Source organism: Astyanax mexicanus, chromosome 23 (assembly GCF_023375975.1).
Source record: "Astyanax mexicanus isolate ESR-SI-001 chromosome 23, AstMex3_surface, whole genome shotgun sequence".
NCBI lineage: Eukaryota > Metazoa > Chordata > Actinopteri > Characiformes > Acestrorhamphidae > Astyanax > Astyanax mexicanus.
Window position 1 is genome coordinate 31334118 of NC_064430.1, and position 20883 is coordinate 31355000.

The 20883-nt window shown below is 39.5% G+C and overlaps 1 protein-coding gene across 1 annotated transcript in view; it reads left to right on the forward strand.

Annotated features, from left to right (window-relative positions):
• Positions 1-20883, forward strand: part of adam10a (ADAM metallopeptidase domain 10a) — a 166380-nt gene that overhangs the window by 141385 nt on the left and 4112 nt on the right. Inside the window, exons 7-15 of the mRNA XM_049471154.1 lie at positions 3613-3705; positions 6135-6318; positions 12534-12697; positions 14208-14391; positions 14543-14693; positions 16247-16430; positions 17656-17764; positions 18000-18220; positions 19158-19284. Coding sequence (XP_049327111.1) covers positions 3613-3705; positions 6135-6318; positions 12534-12697; positions 14208-14391; positions 14543-14693; positions 16247-16430; positions 17656-17764; positions 18000-18220; positions 19158-19284 — 1417 coding nt within the window. The remainder of the gene's footprint in view (positions 1-3612; positions 3706-6134; positions 6319-12533; positions 12698-14207; positions 14392-14542; positions 14694-16246; positions 16431-17655; positions 17765-17999; positions 18221-19157; positions 19285-20883) is intronic.

Sequence of the window (20883 nt, forward strand, 5' to 3'; positions counted from 1 at the left end):
AGCGGCTAATGCTATTACTGCTCCAGCCTTAGTGCTGGAAAGACTTTACTGAAACTCCTGTATAATGCTGCACTTCAGGGGAGTGGCTTTACTGATACTTACAACCTGACTGGTAGAATTTAAACATAAGCCGTACTGGATTATAATCAGTAGGTGTGTCCAAACTTTTGAAAGGTACTGTACTCAATACTCAACAGCACCCTAAAACAAATAATTATGTAGTCGATTCTGTTACATCCACTGTTACTAAATAACACCGTCCTCACCTCCTCCACTTCAGCCTGATGTCTGTAGCTTTCTTATCCGCCTCGATTCTTACAAACACAGCAGAACACTACAGCAGTTTTATTGCTGCAGTAAATTTAAATTGCCATTATTTTCACTGGCAAGCACCTTATGTTCTACATTACTGAAAGAGGAAGTGTGTGGACGCTTCTTCACTCAGACACACTCCAATTCAGTGTCTGTCAGAGCACACAGACTCAGTGTTAGATCTTCATGACAGATTTATAGCGCAGGTTCCTGATAAGCCTGCTGCTGCTGCTGCTGCCGCCGCCGCCGTCGCTGCTGTGAGGAGTGAGCAGCTTTCAGGATCTGCAGGCTGGTTCAGGTAGCAGGACAGCACCTGCTTATTAGCATACAAACCTGATAATTATACATCACACCTGTTCAAACCAGCCCACCATACTGATCTATATAAACACAGCCTCATCCTATTAAATACAGTAATGGATGGCTGTTCAGTTGCACAGAAATGCAAAATTAGGGCACAATATGACATTTCAGCATAGTCATCACAATGTTTCTATGTGTAATAGTTGCATCACAGGGCGCGCAATGTCATTTAGAGCTAAATAAATACTAGGGGTGGGAATCGATTACTATCTCACGATTCGATTCGATTCCGATTTTGGGGGCCACGATTCGATTCAAAATCGATTTTTGATTCAAAACGATTTGAATTATAAATATTTCTGCTTCTGGCTTATGAATCGTATTGAAAAAAAACCCTCCATAATATACACTGGTCCTGGAGCAAGTAATGTGTTACAAAAACAATAAAATGTGCAGGAATGTGGGTCCTCAGTGACAGAGGAATCACTGGGATATCACAATGACGTTAATGAACAATAAATACATAAATAAATAACACTGCTTTATTACCAGGCTACTAGCGGTGGTGTGTAGGTGACGCTGCTGGGCTGATGTGATGATAGCAGTGGAGCGCTAAAGTTCAGGAGCAGCTGCTGATTAACTAGTTAATTTAAGGTGGTTGTATTTCTTCAGAAAGGGGGCAGGAGGTGGAGAAATTAATTCATATTGTCCATTCCTTAATTCCTCTGTGATGAGGAGCTGAAATTAGCTCTGATTAGCTTATTGTTATTTTTCCGTTCCGCCTTAAATGCTGCAGCCCGCTGCCACCTGTAGCGTTATTTAAGGTGGAACTGGAAAGTTAGCTAGTTAGCTAGCTAACAGTTACTGAAACTAACTACTAGCGATCTTTTTTATGCTTGTTATGAAGCATTCTGCCATAAAACATTGAAACTACACGTTAATCTAAGGTAATATAGTGCTTGTTCTGCCATCTTACCGGTGATTCTCAAACACCTACGCTCTGTGTGTGTCTGGAAGATCTCCAAAGGGACAAGCGCTATCCCCAGGGTTGCCAGGTCCAACAAAAATACCCAGCCCAAAATCAGTCTAAAACCCGCCCCTCAGAATCGATTTTGGGACATTTTAAATCGATTCTGAATCGTAGTAAATGAGAATCAAGATTCTTATGTGAATCGATTTTTTGGCACACCTCTAATAAATACAGACAGTACCAGTCAAAAGATTTCATTATATTAAAATGTTCTGCAGTGTAGTAAACAATACTTAAGTCATTCAATTAATGAAGAAAAACCTGTGGAATTGTAAGAAGAAACAAACGAGAATATGTTTTACATTTACATTTTCTCAGGCTTTCAGGTAACAGCTGTGCTGAACTCATCAAGAGTCAATTACTTGAATTTCTTGTCTCTTAATAAAGTGTTTGAGAGCATCAGTTAAAGTAAAGTAGTGAAGAGGTAGAGTTACAGGTATACAGTTCATCAGATTTATCAGCCTCAGAAGCCGCAAGAGCATAAGCACCTAGATCAGGGGTGTCCAAACTTTTTTTGTTGGGGGCCAGAAGGAGAAATATATTTGAAGTCACGGGCCACAGACTCTGTAATAAAACAAATAATGAAATATACCACTTTAAATAATACATTTTCCTGATTATTTCATTTACACACCATTTTACTTGACTTACTATCTTTATCTTTGACAGTGTTGTGTAAACTAAGATTTTTCAAATTGATGTTTCATTTCGTGATGTCTCTTAATATTAAACTCCTTAATTACGGCAACTTTTAGACTCTTTGGCCTGTTTTTCTGCATTAGAAATGTGCACCCTCTCTGCTTTTAGACTCTTTGGTCCGTTTTTTTGCACTAGAAATGCGCACCCTCTCCGCTTTTAGACTCTTTGGCCCATTTTTTTGCACTAGAAATGCGCACTCTCTCCGCTTTTAGACTCTTTTACCCCGTTTTTCTGTGCTAGAAATGCGCACCCTCTCCGCTTTTAGACTCTTTGGTCCGTTTTTTTTGCGCTAGAAATGCGCACCCTCTCCGCTTTTAGACTCTTTGGCCCGTTTTTCTGTGCTAGAAATGCGCACCCTCTCCGCTTTTAGACTCTTTGGCCCGTTTTTCTGTGCTAGAAATGCGCACCCTCTCCGCTTTTAGACTCTTTGGCCCGTTTTTCTGTGCTAGAAATGCGCACCCTCTCCGCTTTTAGACTCTTTGGTCCGTTTTTTTGCTAGAAATGCGCACCCTCTCCGCTTTTAGACTCTTTGGCCCGTTTCTGACACCTAGTGTTCAAACAATGAATCTCACATTATAAAAACCTGCTTAACAGCGGGCCAACTTTCATTCTATTTCTAAAATATCTCGCGGGCCGCTCCAAAAAAGGAAACGGGCCGCAAATGGCCCGCAGGCCGTAGTTTGGACACACCTGACTTAGAGAGTATTTTGGTTTGTTTAATATGTTTAAGTTACTATATGATTCTTTATGTGATCCTTCATAGTCTGTATGACTTCTGTATTAATTTAAAAAGTTGGAAAAAATGAATAAATAAAAACATTGAATGAGAAGGTCCAAACTTTTGAATGCTACTGTACATGAGGGTACAATTTATTTGCTATTTATAAGAGAAGGACATTTTCTTTGAAATATATGTTTCAGATCATATATGCTAAATCTTATCTATTTTACTAATTTTGCTCATTAGTAATCAGTGGATCATTGGTGTCTGTTAAAATCTGGTGCAAATTCTTGTATTTTTAAATATGTCAATATATTTTGCAGACCAAAAACGTATTTCAATGCCTATATTTTACTAATATTTTGCATCATAAACTAACAAAATAAAAAATTTGATATAAATGTTATTAATATTTATACTAATGGTAATATTTTACTGAATAAATAAACTATTTTTGCTCAGATACGATGCTTTTTATTCTAATTTAGTTTTAATCTGCTGTATAGAATGTAGTACAGTGATCTCACTTGTGTGTTTTTCTAAACAGATCTCCAGCCATGTGAAGGCCATAGACTCCATCTACCAGAGTACAGACTTCCAGGGCATCCGCAACATCAGCTTCATGGTCAAGAGGATCAGGGTATGTGTTTGCGCGAGTGTTTGCGCGAGTATTTTCCCGTGTGTTTATGCGCATGTTTGTGCGCGTGTTTGCACATGTGTATTGTGTTTGCGCGAGTGTTTGTGTGTGTGTTTGCGCGAGTATTTTCCCGTGTGTTTATGCGCATGTTTGTGCGCGTGTTTGCACATGTGTATTGTGTTTGCGCGAGTGTTTGTGTGTGTGTTTGCGCGAGTATTTTCCCGTGTGTTTATGCGCATGTTTGTGCGCGTGTTTGCACATGTGTATTGTGTTTGCGCGAGTGTTTGCGCGAGTGTTTGCGCGAGTATTTTCCCGTGTGTTTATGCGCATGTTTGTGCGCGTGTTTGCACATGTGTATTGTGTTTGCGCGAGTGTTTGTGTGTGTGTTTGCGCGAGTATTTTCCCGTGTGTTTATGCGCATGTTTGTGCGCGTGTTTGCACATGTGTATTGTGTTTGCGTGAGTGTTTGCATGTGTGTTTTTGCGTGTGTTTGCGCTAGTGTTTGCTTTTTTTTTTATTATTTAGCCAGATATGTTCAGTTGCCAAAAAATCTCTGAAAACAATATGAACAGAAAATTATGTGCACCAATATATAACCAATCTATGATAAATATGAAGTGAAAATATTATTATAATTAATTGCTAATCATGCAGCAGCGCGTGTCTTCAGTCCTTTGAAAATAAAACAAAGTCACAGGTTACTTTCTTAAAGGGGAAGGGTTATTCCAGGGTGGATGGAGGAATTCTTAGATACCTATGATGAATTTATAAATAATTAATATGTATATAATAATGAATAATTGGAAGTCCAATTCTTAAAGAAAATATCTAAAAAATATTTGTATTATTTAACCATTTAAAACTATAATTTAACATAATTAGCCTGTGAAATTTATAAAATGTAGAAAGCCTTCTTTAAAGAAAAGGTGACACATTATTACTCTACAGCTCTGGAAAAAAGGTACATCTAAACATTATAAGTTTTTATGATTTTACCTAATTGAAAACCACTAGAATATAATCAAGAGGAAGATGGATGATCACAAGCCATCAAACCACCAAACTGAACTGCTTGAATTTTTGCACCAGGAGTAAAGCAGCATAAAGTTATCCAAAAGCAGTGTGTAAGACTGGTGGAGGAGAACATGATGCCAAGATGCATAAAAACTGTGATTAAAAACCACCAGGGTTATTCCACCAAATATTGATTTCTAAACTCTTAAAACTTTATGAAAATGAACCTTCTTTTGCACTACTTGAGGTCTGAAAGCTCTGCCTCTTTTTGTTATTTTAACCCTTTGTTATTTTCTGCAAATAAAAGCTCTAAATGACAATATTTTATTTGGAATCTGGAAGAAATGTTGTCTGTAGTTTATAGAATAAAACAATAATGTTCATTTAACTCAAACATAAACCTACAAATAGCAAAATCAGAGAAACTGATTCGGAAACTGAAATGTCTCTTAATATTTTCCAGAGCTGTATGTGTGTAATAATGTGTTGATCCAGAGTAAATGTTGGTGAATCTATTGGTACACAGTGTTGTTGGATGTTTTGGGATGTCCTTCACAGTAGGTGTATATTCAGACAGGAGGTTTTCTGTGTTCAGCTGCGAGGAGCAGCAGGACCTGGTGTATATTTCACCACCCAGAAACAGATAAGAAGAGCAGTTTTCTCCATAAACATCATATTCAGCTCAATTCATATTATTTAACAGGTCAGTTTAACCCACAGTGTGAGGAAAGGGACAGGACAGCCTGCTCTAGACATCCTCTACTGCTCCAGACTAAACTGAGCCTGGCCTTGCTGCTGACTATATAAGCGTTAATCTGTCCTCTGATGATAAGTAGTGTTTCCTCTTATCAGGGGAAACATGCTGGATCCTGTACTTCACTTACTGTTACTGAAACAGTCATTCCAGTAAAGCCAACATGAATTCAATTCAATATAATAATACTGCTGCTGCCACTACTAATACTACTATTAATAATATTGTTAATAATATTAATAATATAGCAACTTTTCATACATACATACAGCTCAAAGTGCTTCACAGAATGCTTTAACAGAAAACCAGTAGACAGTGTAGCCACAAATAAAATTATACATACAAGACAAAAAAAATGTAAGAATTAAATTAAGGAAAAAATAAAACAGATAAAAATTGATTTAAAGGATAAATCAATAATAAATACCTTTTTAAAAGTAATTTTTAAATAATAATAAATTATGCATAACACCCTATAGTGTATTTAAAGAATGATTTATGTGAATTATGTGTCTTTTTCTCTCACTCTCTCTCTGTCTCTCCATCTCGCTGTCTTTCTCTGTCTCTTTCTCAATATACCTCTTTCTCTCCATCTCTGTCTCTCTCTCTTGGCTTCTCTCTCTCTCTCTCTCTCCCTTTATTTCTCTCTCTCTCTCATATTCAGATTAACACCACGCTTGATGAGAAGGACAAGTCGAATCCGTTCCGTTTTGCTAATATCGGGGTGGAGAAGTTTCTGGAGCTGAACTCTGAGCAGAATCATGATGATTACTGTCTGGCGTACGTCTTCACCGACAGAGACTTTGATGATGGAGTTCTGGGATTGGCCTGGGTCGGCGCTCCCTCAGGTACACACACAGAATACACACAGACTCTAGCACATTTCTGACAGGAATGAAATGAAAGTTGGGGGTCGGTTTCACACTGTGAGGAAGGTAAATGGTTTGAGTTTCATGCTCGACTGATCATGTGACATAAGCAAGGGGGGGCTTATCGCTGTACATGACTGACTGTATAAGGTTGTTCTTTTCTGAGGGCTTACCAATCTTGACTCCTGCTCTTGTCTTTGAGCATCTTTTGCATCCTTAGGGTTAGCGGTAACCCTAAAACCAAAGCAGTCTTTGGCAGCCACTGCTAGAGAAAGCCACACACCAGGAACATGAAGTATCTGGGAGAACTTCAGTCAGCAGAATTGCCCTTCATGTGTCCTCCTGTTAGTGCCAGCACCATTGGCAGACGGCTGCACGATGCAGACCTCACGCACGCCAACCATTATGATGACTGCTTTTATAAACTCGACATCAACATCACCAAGACTGCAATGGTGTTGGACTCAGAATGCATTGGTCCTCTTTAGTGACCACTTTAGTCTTTGTGAAGATGACCAGCAAATGTGTGTGTGGAGACAATATGCTCAAAGCAGAGATGAGCATTTTTCGTCGCACTTCTGTGTGGATATCTTGGTAACACTTTGTTAATTAATGTACCCTTATTTCTAGTGTTCCTCAGCAGAATGTCTTAACTACCTATTAATTTACATACTTTAAGGCATTATTAATCAATACAAATTTACAGATTTACACACCTCTTAAGCATTGAAATTTAGTAATGTTCAATAATGTTAATTAGCAATGTTTATTACTGTTGTACAAACTGTTAATTGTAATTTGTAATCTGTATTTAACATACAGTTTAAAACATATGCAAGCGTCTGTATGCAATAGAGCTTTTCTGGATGTAACCCTATAATAACCTTCACACCCAAAAACTTTTTCCATTTCACTTAATGACAGAAACATGGGGCGTGGAGGGTTTTGGAAAAAGCTCTGCAGACAGTAAGCACTGTTTTGTTGGTTGTGAAGTTCAGCCCTATTTTTCTCTGCTTTTTATAAATAGTCATGACATTTTTGTCCTGATAACTTACTAAAACAAACACCCATTCACACTCACTTAATTCCCCTGCCTTATCGTCTGATCTGCTGCCCGGCTGCTGGGTTTTACCGGACCTCTGTGTGATTCAGCATAAAGCAGCGGCTGTTTATCTGTAATGAGATCTGGGTGTGAGTGTGAGAGGAGAGGATGAGGAGGCGGTGATGAAGGTGGAGGGATTCTGATGTTTATCAGCTGTGCTGTACGGAGCAGGAGCTGGCCATACACTCCATTAGCCTCCTCTCACACCGATAGCACTCTCGCTGTATTAGTCCGCTGCTGGTGTGTGTGTAGGTGCGTGTGATTGCACATGCTCAGTGCTGTTTTGTTACATATTTATTTTTCACACTGTAAAGCGAACTTAAAATCTTTAATTTTCCCAAAGATCATCAGTGCGTCTTATAATCCAGTGTGCCTTATTTTAAATTAAGGAGCAGTAAGGCCACTCTACAGAAATACAGCATTATACAGGAGTTACAGTATTAGCATTAGCCACTAACCGCGGTAAGCCCTAGCTCTTTTGCCATTCAGAAGTAAGTATTATCGGCCTGTTGCCTGCTGCTAACCCAGACTAGCACTGCTGGAGCAGCATTAGCATCAGTTGCTAACCGCAATAAGCACTAGCTCTTTCATGGCTTAGAGTATATCAGACTGTAGCCTGCGCGTTTAACCAGTTAAAAGAAGCTCCGTGAGACGAACTGCTAGCTAATATCGCCCCTGGCTTTCCAGAACACACAGGGTTCCTCAGCATATCACTGTCGGGCAACATTTACTAGCAATAACCACAGATAGCGCTAACGGTTCGCCGTTATTCTAATGCTGCTGCACCCAGCCTTAGTAGAGATCTGGAAATCTAATTTTACTGTAAATAAACAGTAGGGCTTTACTCACCCAAATAAACTGTTTTCAGGAGAGAAATCTGTATAGATTAACATCTATTGCTTGTTTGACAAAAAAAAATGTTTTTCTTATGAATCATAGTATTGTTTACCTAGCTTAGCTTACCCTATTCCGACTAGTGTCGGATAATGCTCCTTATAGTGCAAAAAATACGTTACACAGAGTGGGAAATATATAATTCTGACCCCCAGTCCAGTAATGTGCCTATGAAGCACACAAATTAATTATGTCCCTTTAATTAAGCAATCTTAATCTGTCTCTTCTATTCAAACCTCTCAACCACTACAATGGACAGGACCAAAGAGCTGTGAAAAACAGATAACAGTTAATTTGCCTTCACTCTGAAGCTCCATGCAAGATCTCACCTTGTGAAATAAGGATGATTCTGAGGAAGAAGGGATGAGCTTGATCCTGGAGTCCCTCTGCTAAAGAATATACAGACCAGTCTGAAGTTTGCCTGTAAACTCTTAAATTATTTAGAAAATGTGATATGGTCAAAAATAACAAAATTGAGCTTTTTGGCATCAACTAAAAACAATGTGGAAACATTCTGTTTTGTGACTGTTTCTCGGCTAAGGAACCTCCTCTTCTTAACCAGAACACTGAAAATTGTGTATGTGTCACACAGGCCAGACACTCGCAGATACAAATCACAAAGTTTATTAACTGAAGGGCTTACAGGAATAGTGAGGGACAGGCAGGATCAGTAACCAAATGGCAGCAAATATAAACAATATACCAGAAAGAGTAGTAAGGCAAACCAGGGTCATACATGAGATATCCAACACTACAAAAAGATAAACTGGGCAAGGCAAATACAGATAATCAAATACAGTTCGATATACAAAAACAGGTCGATAACAAAACAGGTTGATAACAAAGTGGCAAATACATAGAAAACATGTTGTCGAATAGCTAGAAAACTAGATTCTCAGAAACTCAGATACTCAGCAAGCAAGAGAGTAAGCTGAGGGGTATAAATACAGGGGAGAACAGGTGGGAACAATCAGTAGCTCGGAGAGTGGGAACGCTGTATTTTAAAGTGATCAGTGGAGTCATAAATATAGCCAAGGTATAGGGGTAATAGAGAAGCATATTAAGATTGTGGAGACCTTAGTCCCATAGAGAAACTGTAGAGGGCACTTTGCTTGAGGATCAAATACTTAGTCAAATATAAATTTATTTATAACCTTTATTGTGTTTTGATCTCTTTTTTTCTGTTAAAATTCTATCTCTCTCTCTGTTAAAATAAACCTACCGTAAAAATACAAAAGACTATTCATGATTATGTAAGGAGATATACTTGGCTTTGGTTGATCATAAAGTGTAACCTCAGGATGGCTTGGAAATCTCACACCTGTATAAGTTGTGAGGTGTTATCTTTTAAGTGAGCTTGAACATTGGCCTACAGACATGCAAGTAATCACATCCACATTCAGTGCAGGAGATCCTATCCACATATCCCACAGATCAGTTGTAATATTTGTACAAGTGCACTCATGTTGATTTTTGGTCTCTTTACCTTTTCATGTGACATATTGTTTGTGCCCCAGGATTGTTTATCAGTTCAGAGACCAAGAGCGAGAGAGAGGGAGAAAGAGAGAGAAAGAGAGAGGGAGAGAGGGAGAAAGAGAGAGGGAGAGAGGGGTTTGCTGAGGGATAGACCTGCAGTTCTGTACAGCAGCTTTTGCCAAAGCCCATGGATTAAAGTGAAATGCTGCACAGGTGTGAGATCATCTCTCATCTCAAGCCCTGATCTCACACATCTCTCAGCTTTATTGTAAACCAGCCACACACTAAACAAAGCTGATCTTATTTACAGTGTTGGTAACTCAAACCACCCATAATTCACCTGCACCCACTATCAACCCTCACTACAACTCCCATAATTCACCTGCACCCACTATCAACCCTCACTCCAACTCCCATAATTCACCTGCACCTACTATCAACCCTCACTACAACTCCCATAATTCATCTGCACCCACTATCAGCTCTCACTCCAACTCCCATAATTCACCTGCACCCACTATCAACCATCACTACAACTCCCATAATTCATCTGCACCCACTATCAGCTCTCACTCCAACTCCCATAATTCACCTGCACCTACTATCATACCTCACTCCAACTCCCATAATTCACCTGCACCCACTATCAACCCTCACTACAACTCCCATAATTCACCTGCACCCACTATCAGCCCTCACTCCAACTCCCATAATTCACCTGCACCCACTATCAACCCTCACTACAACTCCCATAATTCACCTGCACCCACCATCAGCCCTCACTCCAACTCCCATAATTCACCTGCACCCGCTATCAGACCTCACTCCAACTCCCATAATTCACCTGCACTACTATCAGCCCTCACTCCAACTCCCATAATTCACCTGCACTACTATCAGCCCTCACTCAAACGCTAATAAAAATACAAAATAAATACAAATAAATGAATTATGTGTAATATATCAATTAAATAATAATAAACATTATGTCTGATGCACATTTTCAGCCTCCTGGTGGAATATCTGGGAACTGCATTTACAAGATACTCTGAGTATAGGGTTTTCCCTAATTCACTATTTAATAGATTTAAGAGCTCCAGTCTTCTCATACACTCCCTGCCCAGCTTTATACTCTGCTCTGAGTTTGTTCATAGTGAACAGTAGGAGTTTCTCCTGCAGGTCCACAGGCTCCAGTATCAGCTCCGTCTAATTGAGCTCTAACAGACACACTGTTCTGAATACATTAGTTAACACACACACACACACACACACACACACACACACACACATGCTCGCAAACAAACATCCTGGGGATCAATACAGGCCAATTAGAAATGTTCCGCAGCGCTCGATAGGATTCACATGAGGCGTCCTCAGTAGAGTGTCAGTAAGAGCCTCTGCAGCTCCTCAGTGTTTTGTGACCAAACACATCGAGGAACACACACTTTGACCAGTAATGAGCTCATCAGCCCACCTGATCAATGAGCATCTGGCATGCAGAGAGGATAATGTGTGCTGATCAATCACACCCAAACACAGACACACAGACACACACACACACAATAATACATACACAAAAAGACACGCAAGAGTTTTTGAAATCTCTGAGCCTCAGTATCATCTCACCTGTGTGTAGATTGCTTATGGATTGGTGCACATCATTATCTGTCCATGCCATTATCTGTTCATATCGTTTTCAGAGATTATTTGACAACTGAAAATATTTGTCCAAAAATGGCAAGCAAAAAGTATGTTAAAAAAAAAGGATTTAGTAATTGATTTATTTTAGTATTTAAATAAATAAAATCATGTTGCAGTTAGGGCTGTCAACATCAACTTATCACATGCAGTAAATCTGGAGACTTTTATGTGCACATTGTTACACAAATGAATCACTAGACAAAATTGACGCGTTTGCGGTTCTGTTTAGCGATATAACAGCAACGCTTACTGTCGAGTTCAGATGGTGGATTACCTGGTAGTTATACCTCCTCTCTGTGCCAGGCATTAGGCATGATGCCAATAGATTCATGTTTATCAGCATCAGAAAGGCCTATTCTATTGGCAGAACTTTTCTACAGGGATTAGACTTAGATTAGATTTGTGTGCATTTGCGTCAGCAATGGATGCAATTTACAGTAAGTTCTTTAGTAGGGATGGAGCTGTATATTGATATCACAATGTATTGTATTGAGACAGGGTTTAACACAAACAATCCATGGATCCAGACACAGGGTTTAACATGAACAATCCAAAATATATAGTATTATCAATGTATATCGATATGTGACGTCAAATATCATGTATTTTATTAAAGCCTGTGCACTTTAACTCTCTCTAAACCCTGTTTTAGACTTCAGAGTTTAATTCCACATGGAGTCTTTAATCAAATGAATAGGGTAAACCTACTGTGAAGAATATTGGTTGTTAACTTCTGTGAAACTGACACAAATAAATCTGTAATTCCTGGTATTTGATTATTTATCTTGTGATATATCGAGAATCCCAGAATCACAGTGATATCATTGTTATTGTGGGAATCATATGGTGTTAAGGTCGCATCATACTGTGATTCACACCCCAATTCATTAGAAAGGACTGAAAACATTTAGACCTGTAGTGTAGTGTATATCAGACATGTAGCTCCTGTAGACACCAAACACTAAAGTAATGTTGGCCTTTGTTTCCGTTACTGATCTCACACTGTCTCCCACTCTCTCAGGAAGCTCAGGAGGAATCTGTGAGAAGAGTAAACTGTACTCAGACGGTAAGAGGAAGTCTCTGAACACCGGCATCATCACTGTGCAGAACTACGCTTCCCATGTACCCCCTAAAGTCTCCCACATCACCTTCGCCCACGAGGTCGGACACAACTTCGGCTCCCCGGTGAGTGCACAGCGGCCGGCTCTAATAGACCATGTATCTGTAGAAAGTGTCCAGTCCTCAAAAAAGGCTTTAAAGCAACAATTTGTAACATTTTTAACTTATAATAGTAGCAGCTGATTCTCTTCTCTCTGTAATAGTGAATTTAATTACAGTACTCAGTTATAGGGAGAGCACAGGAGCAAAAAAACTATATATGTTGATGCAAAATGTTTTTAACCATGAAAATCCAAGTTTAAACCAAGGTTCCTGCTTTTGTTGTACATCGTTATTTTATATGTTGGGATTTAGTTGAATGTCGGTGTGTCAGTTAAGCGAGTTGACTTTCCAGGTGTTTAATGTTTGCGAGCAGGCGTGTCCCGCATCAGAATGAGCGTAACCATTTCCTTTTAGATTCCTTTTATTTCTGTTTATAAATCAGAGGTCTCAGACTCAAATACAGACATGGACAGTTTCTGATTAATCTGAGTAAACCTTTTCTGGTACAGGGTATGATCAGCCTGTAGCAGCAGTCTTTTAGATAAAATTGACCTGTATGCAGATTTTTGTAAGGGTCCATATGAAGTTGCCAAGTGCCAGTTGTGGCCCATAGCTGTTATTTTGAGACCCCTGCTATAAATGAGGGTTAATCTACAGTTACAGTAGATACAGGAATCCCCAGTATAATCTGTTGGTTTTAGAAAATGTTCAGAAAGTCCAAAATGCAAGCGAACCGGACCATATTCCTAAAAAGTGATTTGCAGCACCTTTTACACATACCATATTTTCACACTATAAGGCGCACATAAAATCATTTAATTTCCCCAAAAATCATCAGTGCGCCTTATGATCCAGTGCACCCTATGTTTAAATTCTACCATTCAGGTTGTAAGGAGCAGTAAAGTCACTCCACTGAAATGAAGTTACAGTTTAGTTCTCAAGCAATGTTAACATTAACCGTTAAGCGCTATCTTTTTCGGCGTTCAGAAGGTAGTGTTATTGACCTGTAGCCAGCTGCTAACCCCAGCTTGCACTGCTGGAGCAGAATTAGCACTACCATTTGCGGTTAGTCACTAATGCTAATGCTCTAGCTTTAGTGGAAATCTGGAAATCTAAGCTTACTGTAAATGAACGGAAGGGCTTTACCCACCCAAATAAACAGTTTTCAGGAGCGAAATATGTGTACATTAATATTCATCACTTTGTTTACTTAACTTAGCTTAGCTTTTCACCACCCAGTGGCGAGACCTGCTGAATTAGAAGAAAAACATGGCGACACCCCTGTTCCTTACTAGAGTTGCATACAAAGTGCCTTATAATCCAGCATTCCTTATAGTGCAAAAAATACAGTACTATTTTGGTGGTATAAAAAGTCAGAAGGTCCATCCCAAACAACAAAAGTGTAATCGCATCTTAAAACTAATTATGGATGACACTTTCATATGGAAACAGAATAATCACATAGGTTTCATTTGTTTTCAGTCATAAATATATTTATATATGCTCATTATATCTCCTCCTCGCCGGTTTGCAGCATGATTCCGGTAACGAGTGCACTCCTGGCGAGTCCAAAACTCAGGATAAGAAGGAACGAGGAAACTACATCATGTACGCCAGAGCCACATCCGGAGACAAGTTCAACAACAACAAGTTCTCCATCTGCAGCATCCGCAACATCAGCCAAGTGCTGGATAAGAAGAGGGGGCTGTGCTTTGTGGGTAAGAGCTCCACTCTTCTACAGAAGCAGTCTCTGAGTGTGTGAGGGAATTAACCAGAAGCAGGGGATGAGTGTCTGAAATCATTATCATTTCCATAGAAGCACATCTCTTATCCTCTATCTCTCTCATCCTCTGTTTCTCTTGTTCTCAGAGTCTGGTCAGCCCATCTGTGGGAACGGTTTGGTGGAGCCTGGAGAGCAGTGTGACTGCGGGTACAGCGATCAGTGTAAGGATGAATGTTGCCATCATGCCAACATGCCAGAGGGCACCAAGTGTACACTGATAAAAGGAGCTAAGTGCAGGTACGGACCAAATTCATACTGATCATACTGAAGAAACTCTGAAATAGTTCTACACGTAATAGACCATTCTATTCACAATTACTAATCAGACTGTAACATACTGCAGATTCATACTGGATTAAAACCACTTCACTATTATTAGTCAAATTAGCACACACTGCAAATTCATACTGGAATTTTCACACCATTGTTATTACTTTCAAAATGTGAAATCAACACACACATACTAGGCTAAAACCACTGCATAGTTACAGTGGCTTGCAAAAGTATTCATACCTTAAACTTTATCACATTTTATCACCTTACAACCACAATCACTGAGGTCAATACAGAACAGCTATATTTATACTAAATTACACACAGCTGCACTCTTCACTTATTCAGTGACTTCTGAAGACAATCACTGGATTTAATTTAGGTGGTTCAGAATAAAGGGGGCTGAATACTTTTGCGCGTCACACTTTTCAGATTTGTATTTGATTAAATTTTTAAAATCTATGTATCATTTTCGTTTCACTTCACAATAATGTGCTACTTTGTGTTGGTCTATCACTTAAAAAGTTTGTGGTTGTAAGGTAACAAAATGTGAAAAAGTTCAAGATTACTTTTACAGTCATATGAAAAAGTTTGGGCACGCCTGTTAATCTTAATCATTTTTAGTTGTAAATATTTGGGTGTTTCAGCCATTTCAGTTTGATATATCTAATAACTGATGGACACAGTAATATTTCAGGATTGAAATGAGGTTTATTGTACTAACAGAAAATGTGCAATATGCATTAAACCAAAATTTGACCGGTGTAAAAGTATGGGCACCCTTATCATTTTATTGATTTGAATACTCCTAACTACTTTTTACTGACTTACTGAAGCACAAAATTGGTTTGGTAACCTCATTGAGCTTTGAACTTCATAGCCAGGTGAATCCAATCATGAGAAAAAGTATTTAAGGTGGCCAATTGCAAGTTGTTCTCCTATTTGAATCTCCTCTGAAGAGTGGCATCATGGGCTCATCAAAACAACTCTCAAATGATCTAAAAACAAAGATTGTTCAACATAGTTGTTCAGGGGAAGGATACAAAAAGTTGTCTCAGAGATTTAACCTGTCAGTTTCCACTGTGAGGAACATAGTAAGGAAATGGAAGACCACAGGGACAGTTCTTGTTAAGCCCAGAAGTGGCAGGCCAAGAAAAATATCAGAAAGGCAGAGAAGAAGAATGGTGAGAACAGTCAAGGACAATCCACAGACCACCTCCAAAGAGCTGCAGCATCATCTTGCTGCAGATGGTGTCACTGTGCATCGCTCAACAATACAGCGCACTTTGCACAAGGAGAAGCTGTATGAGAGAGTGATGCGAAAGAAGCCATTTCTGCAAGCACGCCACAAACGCAATGCAAACGCACACCTCAGGCGACTCTGTTTGTGGTGTGCTTGCAAATAGTTTAAAAATAAATTTGCCTTGCTGAGAGTGTTAGATAAATGAAGTATTAATGTAAATGTTATTAATTATGATTCTCTTTTTCTATTTCTTCCCTCCTGTGTTCCTCTGCAGTCCCAGTCAGGGCCCATGCTGTACCACTAAGTGTGAGTTTAAGAGCAGTGATGAGAAGTGCAGGAATGTATCAGAGTGTGCAGAGGAGGGGATGTGTAACGGGGTCTCAGCTCAGTGTCCCACTTCCACTCCCAAACAGAACTTCACCGCCTGCCACAGCGAGACACAAGTCTGCATCAACGGGGTACGAGTTATTCTCTCACTCTATAACATGCGTCTGTGTTACTACAGGTTGGATTATATGAGTGGGAATCACAGGGCATTGCACGATAATGATACGTGATTCTGTGATACTGTGATCCTCAAAATATCAAAAGACAATTCTCTACAATACTTCACAGAATCAGTGTTACTGAAGAGGATAAAATACTCCTAAATAACAAAAAATACCAGCAATTATGCATTTATTGGTGTCAGTTTTACAGAATTTGAATTTAATCAATATGAAACAGTGCACAGCTTAACTTGCTTAACACACAGCTCCTCCAAGTGTGGCACTATTATTATTATTTCAAAGTTGTAAAATATAAACATAAACATCCATAATTTAGAAAAGTTTCCTACTGTTAATTAAAAAATGTGTAGGTAGAAAATGCTACGCTAAAATGTCTTGAAACTGTGTAACAGTAGCCAATATTTGACTCCACGTATCACAAACAAAAACATGACATATTGCCATATTGACATTTTGTCCCACCCCAACTGTTTTATTAGTAATATCTAAGCTATTATGCTATTTTCCTTAATTTTATCAAAGTAAAAACCTAGTAACGTAATATAATCAAGAGGAAGATGGATGATCACAAGCCATCAAACCAAGCTGAACTGCTTGAATTTTTGTACCAGGAGTAAAGCAGCATAAAGTTATCCAAAAGCAGTGTGTAAGACTGGTGGAGGAGAACATGATGCCAAGATGCATGAAAATGGAGATATTCCACCAAATATTGATTTTTGAACTTTGTGAATATGAACTTGTTTTCTTTGCATTATTTGAGGTCTGAAAGTTCTGCATCTTTTTTGTTATTTTAGCCATTTTTCGTTTTATGCGAATAAATGCTCTAAATGACAATATTTTTATTTGGAATTTGGGAGAAATGTTGTCTGTAGTTTATAGAATAAAACAATAATGATTATTTTACTCAAACATAAACCTATAAATAGCAAAATCAGAGAAACTGATTCAGAAACTGAAGTGGTCTCTTAATTTTTCCAGAGCTGTATATATAGTTTCTTATATAATGCATTTCATTATATATTACACTCTTATATGTTTTGCATTAATCAGAGCTCCTTTTAGCATTGTTTACATTTTTGAAACTACAGTTTTCATTTCTTGACAGTTTTAGAGTATTATTTTCTTAGATTAATTAATTGTATCTAATTACGCCGCTCTCCTCTCTCTGGTCCAGGTGTGTACGGGCTCTATCTGTGAGCGGTTTAATCTGGAGATGTGTACGTGTGCTGTAGAGGAAGGTCAGGATGAGACAGAGTTGTGTCATATCTGCTGTATGGAGAAGGGTAAGTGAATGACACAGTGTAGTTTTGCCATTTCCCTTTCCTAGTTTACTGATATTTGAAAGAATTGGAATCTGGCACTCATGTCTCCGAATTTCAGCTCAATGCTGATATATATACATATATATATATATATGTGGTAGATAGACATCATGTTGCAGTGTTAAACGCTTGGTGTTACTGGGTTGTTTGTTCATGTTTGTTCATGGCTGTGTGTGTTGTGTGTATTTCTCCACAGGTAAGCCCAACACCTGCAGAAGTACAGGCTCGGCGGAATGGTCTAGTTTCTTCGATAAGAAGGTCAGAACCCTGCAGCCTGGTTCTCCCTGCAACGACTTTAAGGGCTACTGCGACGTGTTTATGAAGTGCAGGCTGGTGGATGCAGATGGACCGCTGGCCAGACTGAAGAAGGCCATCTTTAATCCGGAGCTGTACGAGAACATCGCAGAGTGGATAGTGGCAAGTTCCTCTCTCTCTCTCCTATACCTCAGTGTGTTCTGACTGATCCTGAAATTATGATAATAATGTTACAAACCTACTCATCTAACCAGCACAGCTCCATCTATCTGGTATCAAATATCAGCCATTAATCTATCTTGGAAAACAGTTAGCATCGACAGTTAGCCCTTATTTGTCTAATGTTGAGATATACAGTATATACAGTATATGTTACTGACTGATGTTCATTACAGGGAGCTTTTGAAGTCTATGCAAGTTATTTGTTCATTTATTTGCTACTCAAAATTAAATTGAATTTTATAGTAATAATACTATTACTACTAATAAAAGCAATAATAATACTAATAAAAATAATAATTTTACTTTCCTCCAACAGTAATCACCGCACAAAATCAACCAATCCACCATGAAAACAGCTTAACTGAGATCCAATACCCAACCCAACACTACTGTCTTCCTAACAAATAATCTCCCTCTATTTGCACACACACACACCCACCAACACCTACAAAAATACATAACAACGCAACACTTTATCAACCATTAATATTTATTTTTTATGGTCCCATTAATTACTAAATCACTTTCTACCAACATTTAAGCTTATTTTCTATTCCCACCCATTTCGGTTTAATTTTTTTCTATTTTCTATTCTATTTATTTTATTTTATTTTATTTTATTTTTTCCCATTCCCATTATCTTCTTCTTTATAATGTTTTTCCCCACTTCTTTTTTTTTTCTTCCTTATCTTTTGTGAATCTCATGTTTACTTATCTCCCTATCCTTCCTCAACGAATAAACAATAAAAATAAAGTCTTAAATAGTCCTCCGAAGAGGGGGGGTGGTCGCGGGCAAAAAAAAAAAAAAATAAATAATAATTTTATTTTACAACGTAAGTTTATAATGTGTGTGTGTGTGTGTGTGTGTGTTTTACAGGTTTATTGGTGGGCTGTGTTGTTGATGGGCATCGCTCTCATTATGCTGATGGCTGGATTCATCAAAATCTGCAGTGTTCACACGCCCAGCAGCAACCCCAAACTACCCCCTCCCAAACCACTGCCAGGTAATACTCACCCTATAATCTACCCCAAACTACCCCCTCCCAAACCACTGCCAGGTAAAACTCACCCTATAATCTACCCCAAACTACCCCCTCCCAAACCACTGCCAGGTAATACTCACCCTATAATCTACCCCAAACTACCCCCTCCCAAACCACTGCCAGGTAAAACTCACCCTATAATCTACCCCAAACTACCCCCTCCCAAACCACTGCCAGGTAAAACTCACCCTATAATCTACCCCAAACTACCCCCTCCCAAACCACTGCCAGGTAAAACTCACCCTATAATCTACCCCAAACTACCCCCTCCCAAACCACTGCCAGGTAATACTCACCCTATAATCTACCCCAAACTACCCCCTCCCAAACCACTGCCAGGTAAAACTCACCCTATAATCTACCCCAAACTACCCCCTCCCAAACCACTGCCAGGTAAAACTCACCCTATAATCTACCCCAAACTACCCCCTCCCAAACCACTGCCAGGTAAAACTCACCCTATAATCTACCCCAAACTACCCCCTCCCAAACCACTGCCAGGTAAAACTCACCCTATAATCTACCCCAAACTACCCCCTCCCAAACCACTGCCAGGTAATACTCACCCTATAATCTACCCCAAACCACTGCCAGGTAAAACTCACCCTATAATCTACCCCAAACTACCCCCTCCCAAACCACTGCCAGGTAATACTCACCCTATAATCTACCCCAAACTACCCCCTCCCAAACCACTGCCAGGTAAAACTCACCCTGTAATCTACCCCAAACTACCCCCTCCCAAACCACTGCCAGGTAAAACTCACCCTATAATCTACCCCAAACTACCCCCTCCCAAACCACTGCCAGGTAAAACTCACCCTATAATCTACCCCAAACTACCCCCTCCCAAACCACTGCCAGGTAATACTCACCTTACAATCTACCCCAAACCACTGCCAGGTAAAACTCACCCTATAATCTACCCCAAACTACCCCCTCCCAAACCACTGCCAGGTAAAACTCACCCTATAATCTACCCCAAACTACCCCCTCCCAAACCACTGCCAGGTAATACTCACCTTACAATCTACCCCAAACCACTGCCAGGTAAAACTCACCCTATAATCTACCCCAAACTACCCCCTCCCAAACCACTGCCAGGTAAAACTCACCCTATAATCTACCCCAAACTACCCCCTCCCAAACCACTGCCAGGTAAAACTCACCCTATAATCTACCCCAAACTACCCCCTCCCAAACCACTGCCAGGTAAAACTCACCCTATAATCTACCCCAAACTACCCCCTCCCAAACCACTGCCAGGTAAAACTCACCCTATAATCTACCCCAAACTACCCCCTCCCAAACCACTGCCAGGTAAAACTCACCCTATAATCTACCCCAAACTACCCCCTCCCAAACCACTGCCAGGTAAAACTCACCCTATAATCTACCCCAAACTACCCCCTCCCAAACCACTGCCAGGTAAAACTCACCCTATAATCTACCACAAACTACCCCCTCCCAAACCACTGCCAGGTAAAACTCACCCTATAATCTACCCCAAACTACCCCCTCCCAAACCACTGCCAGGTAAAACTCACCCTATAATCTACC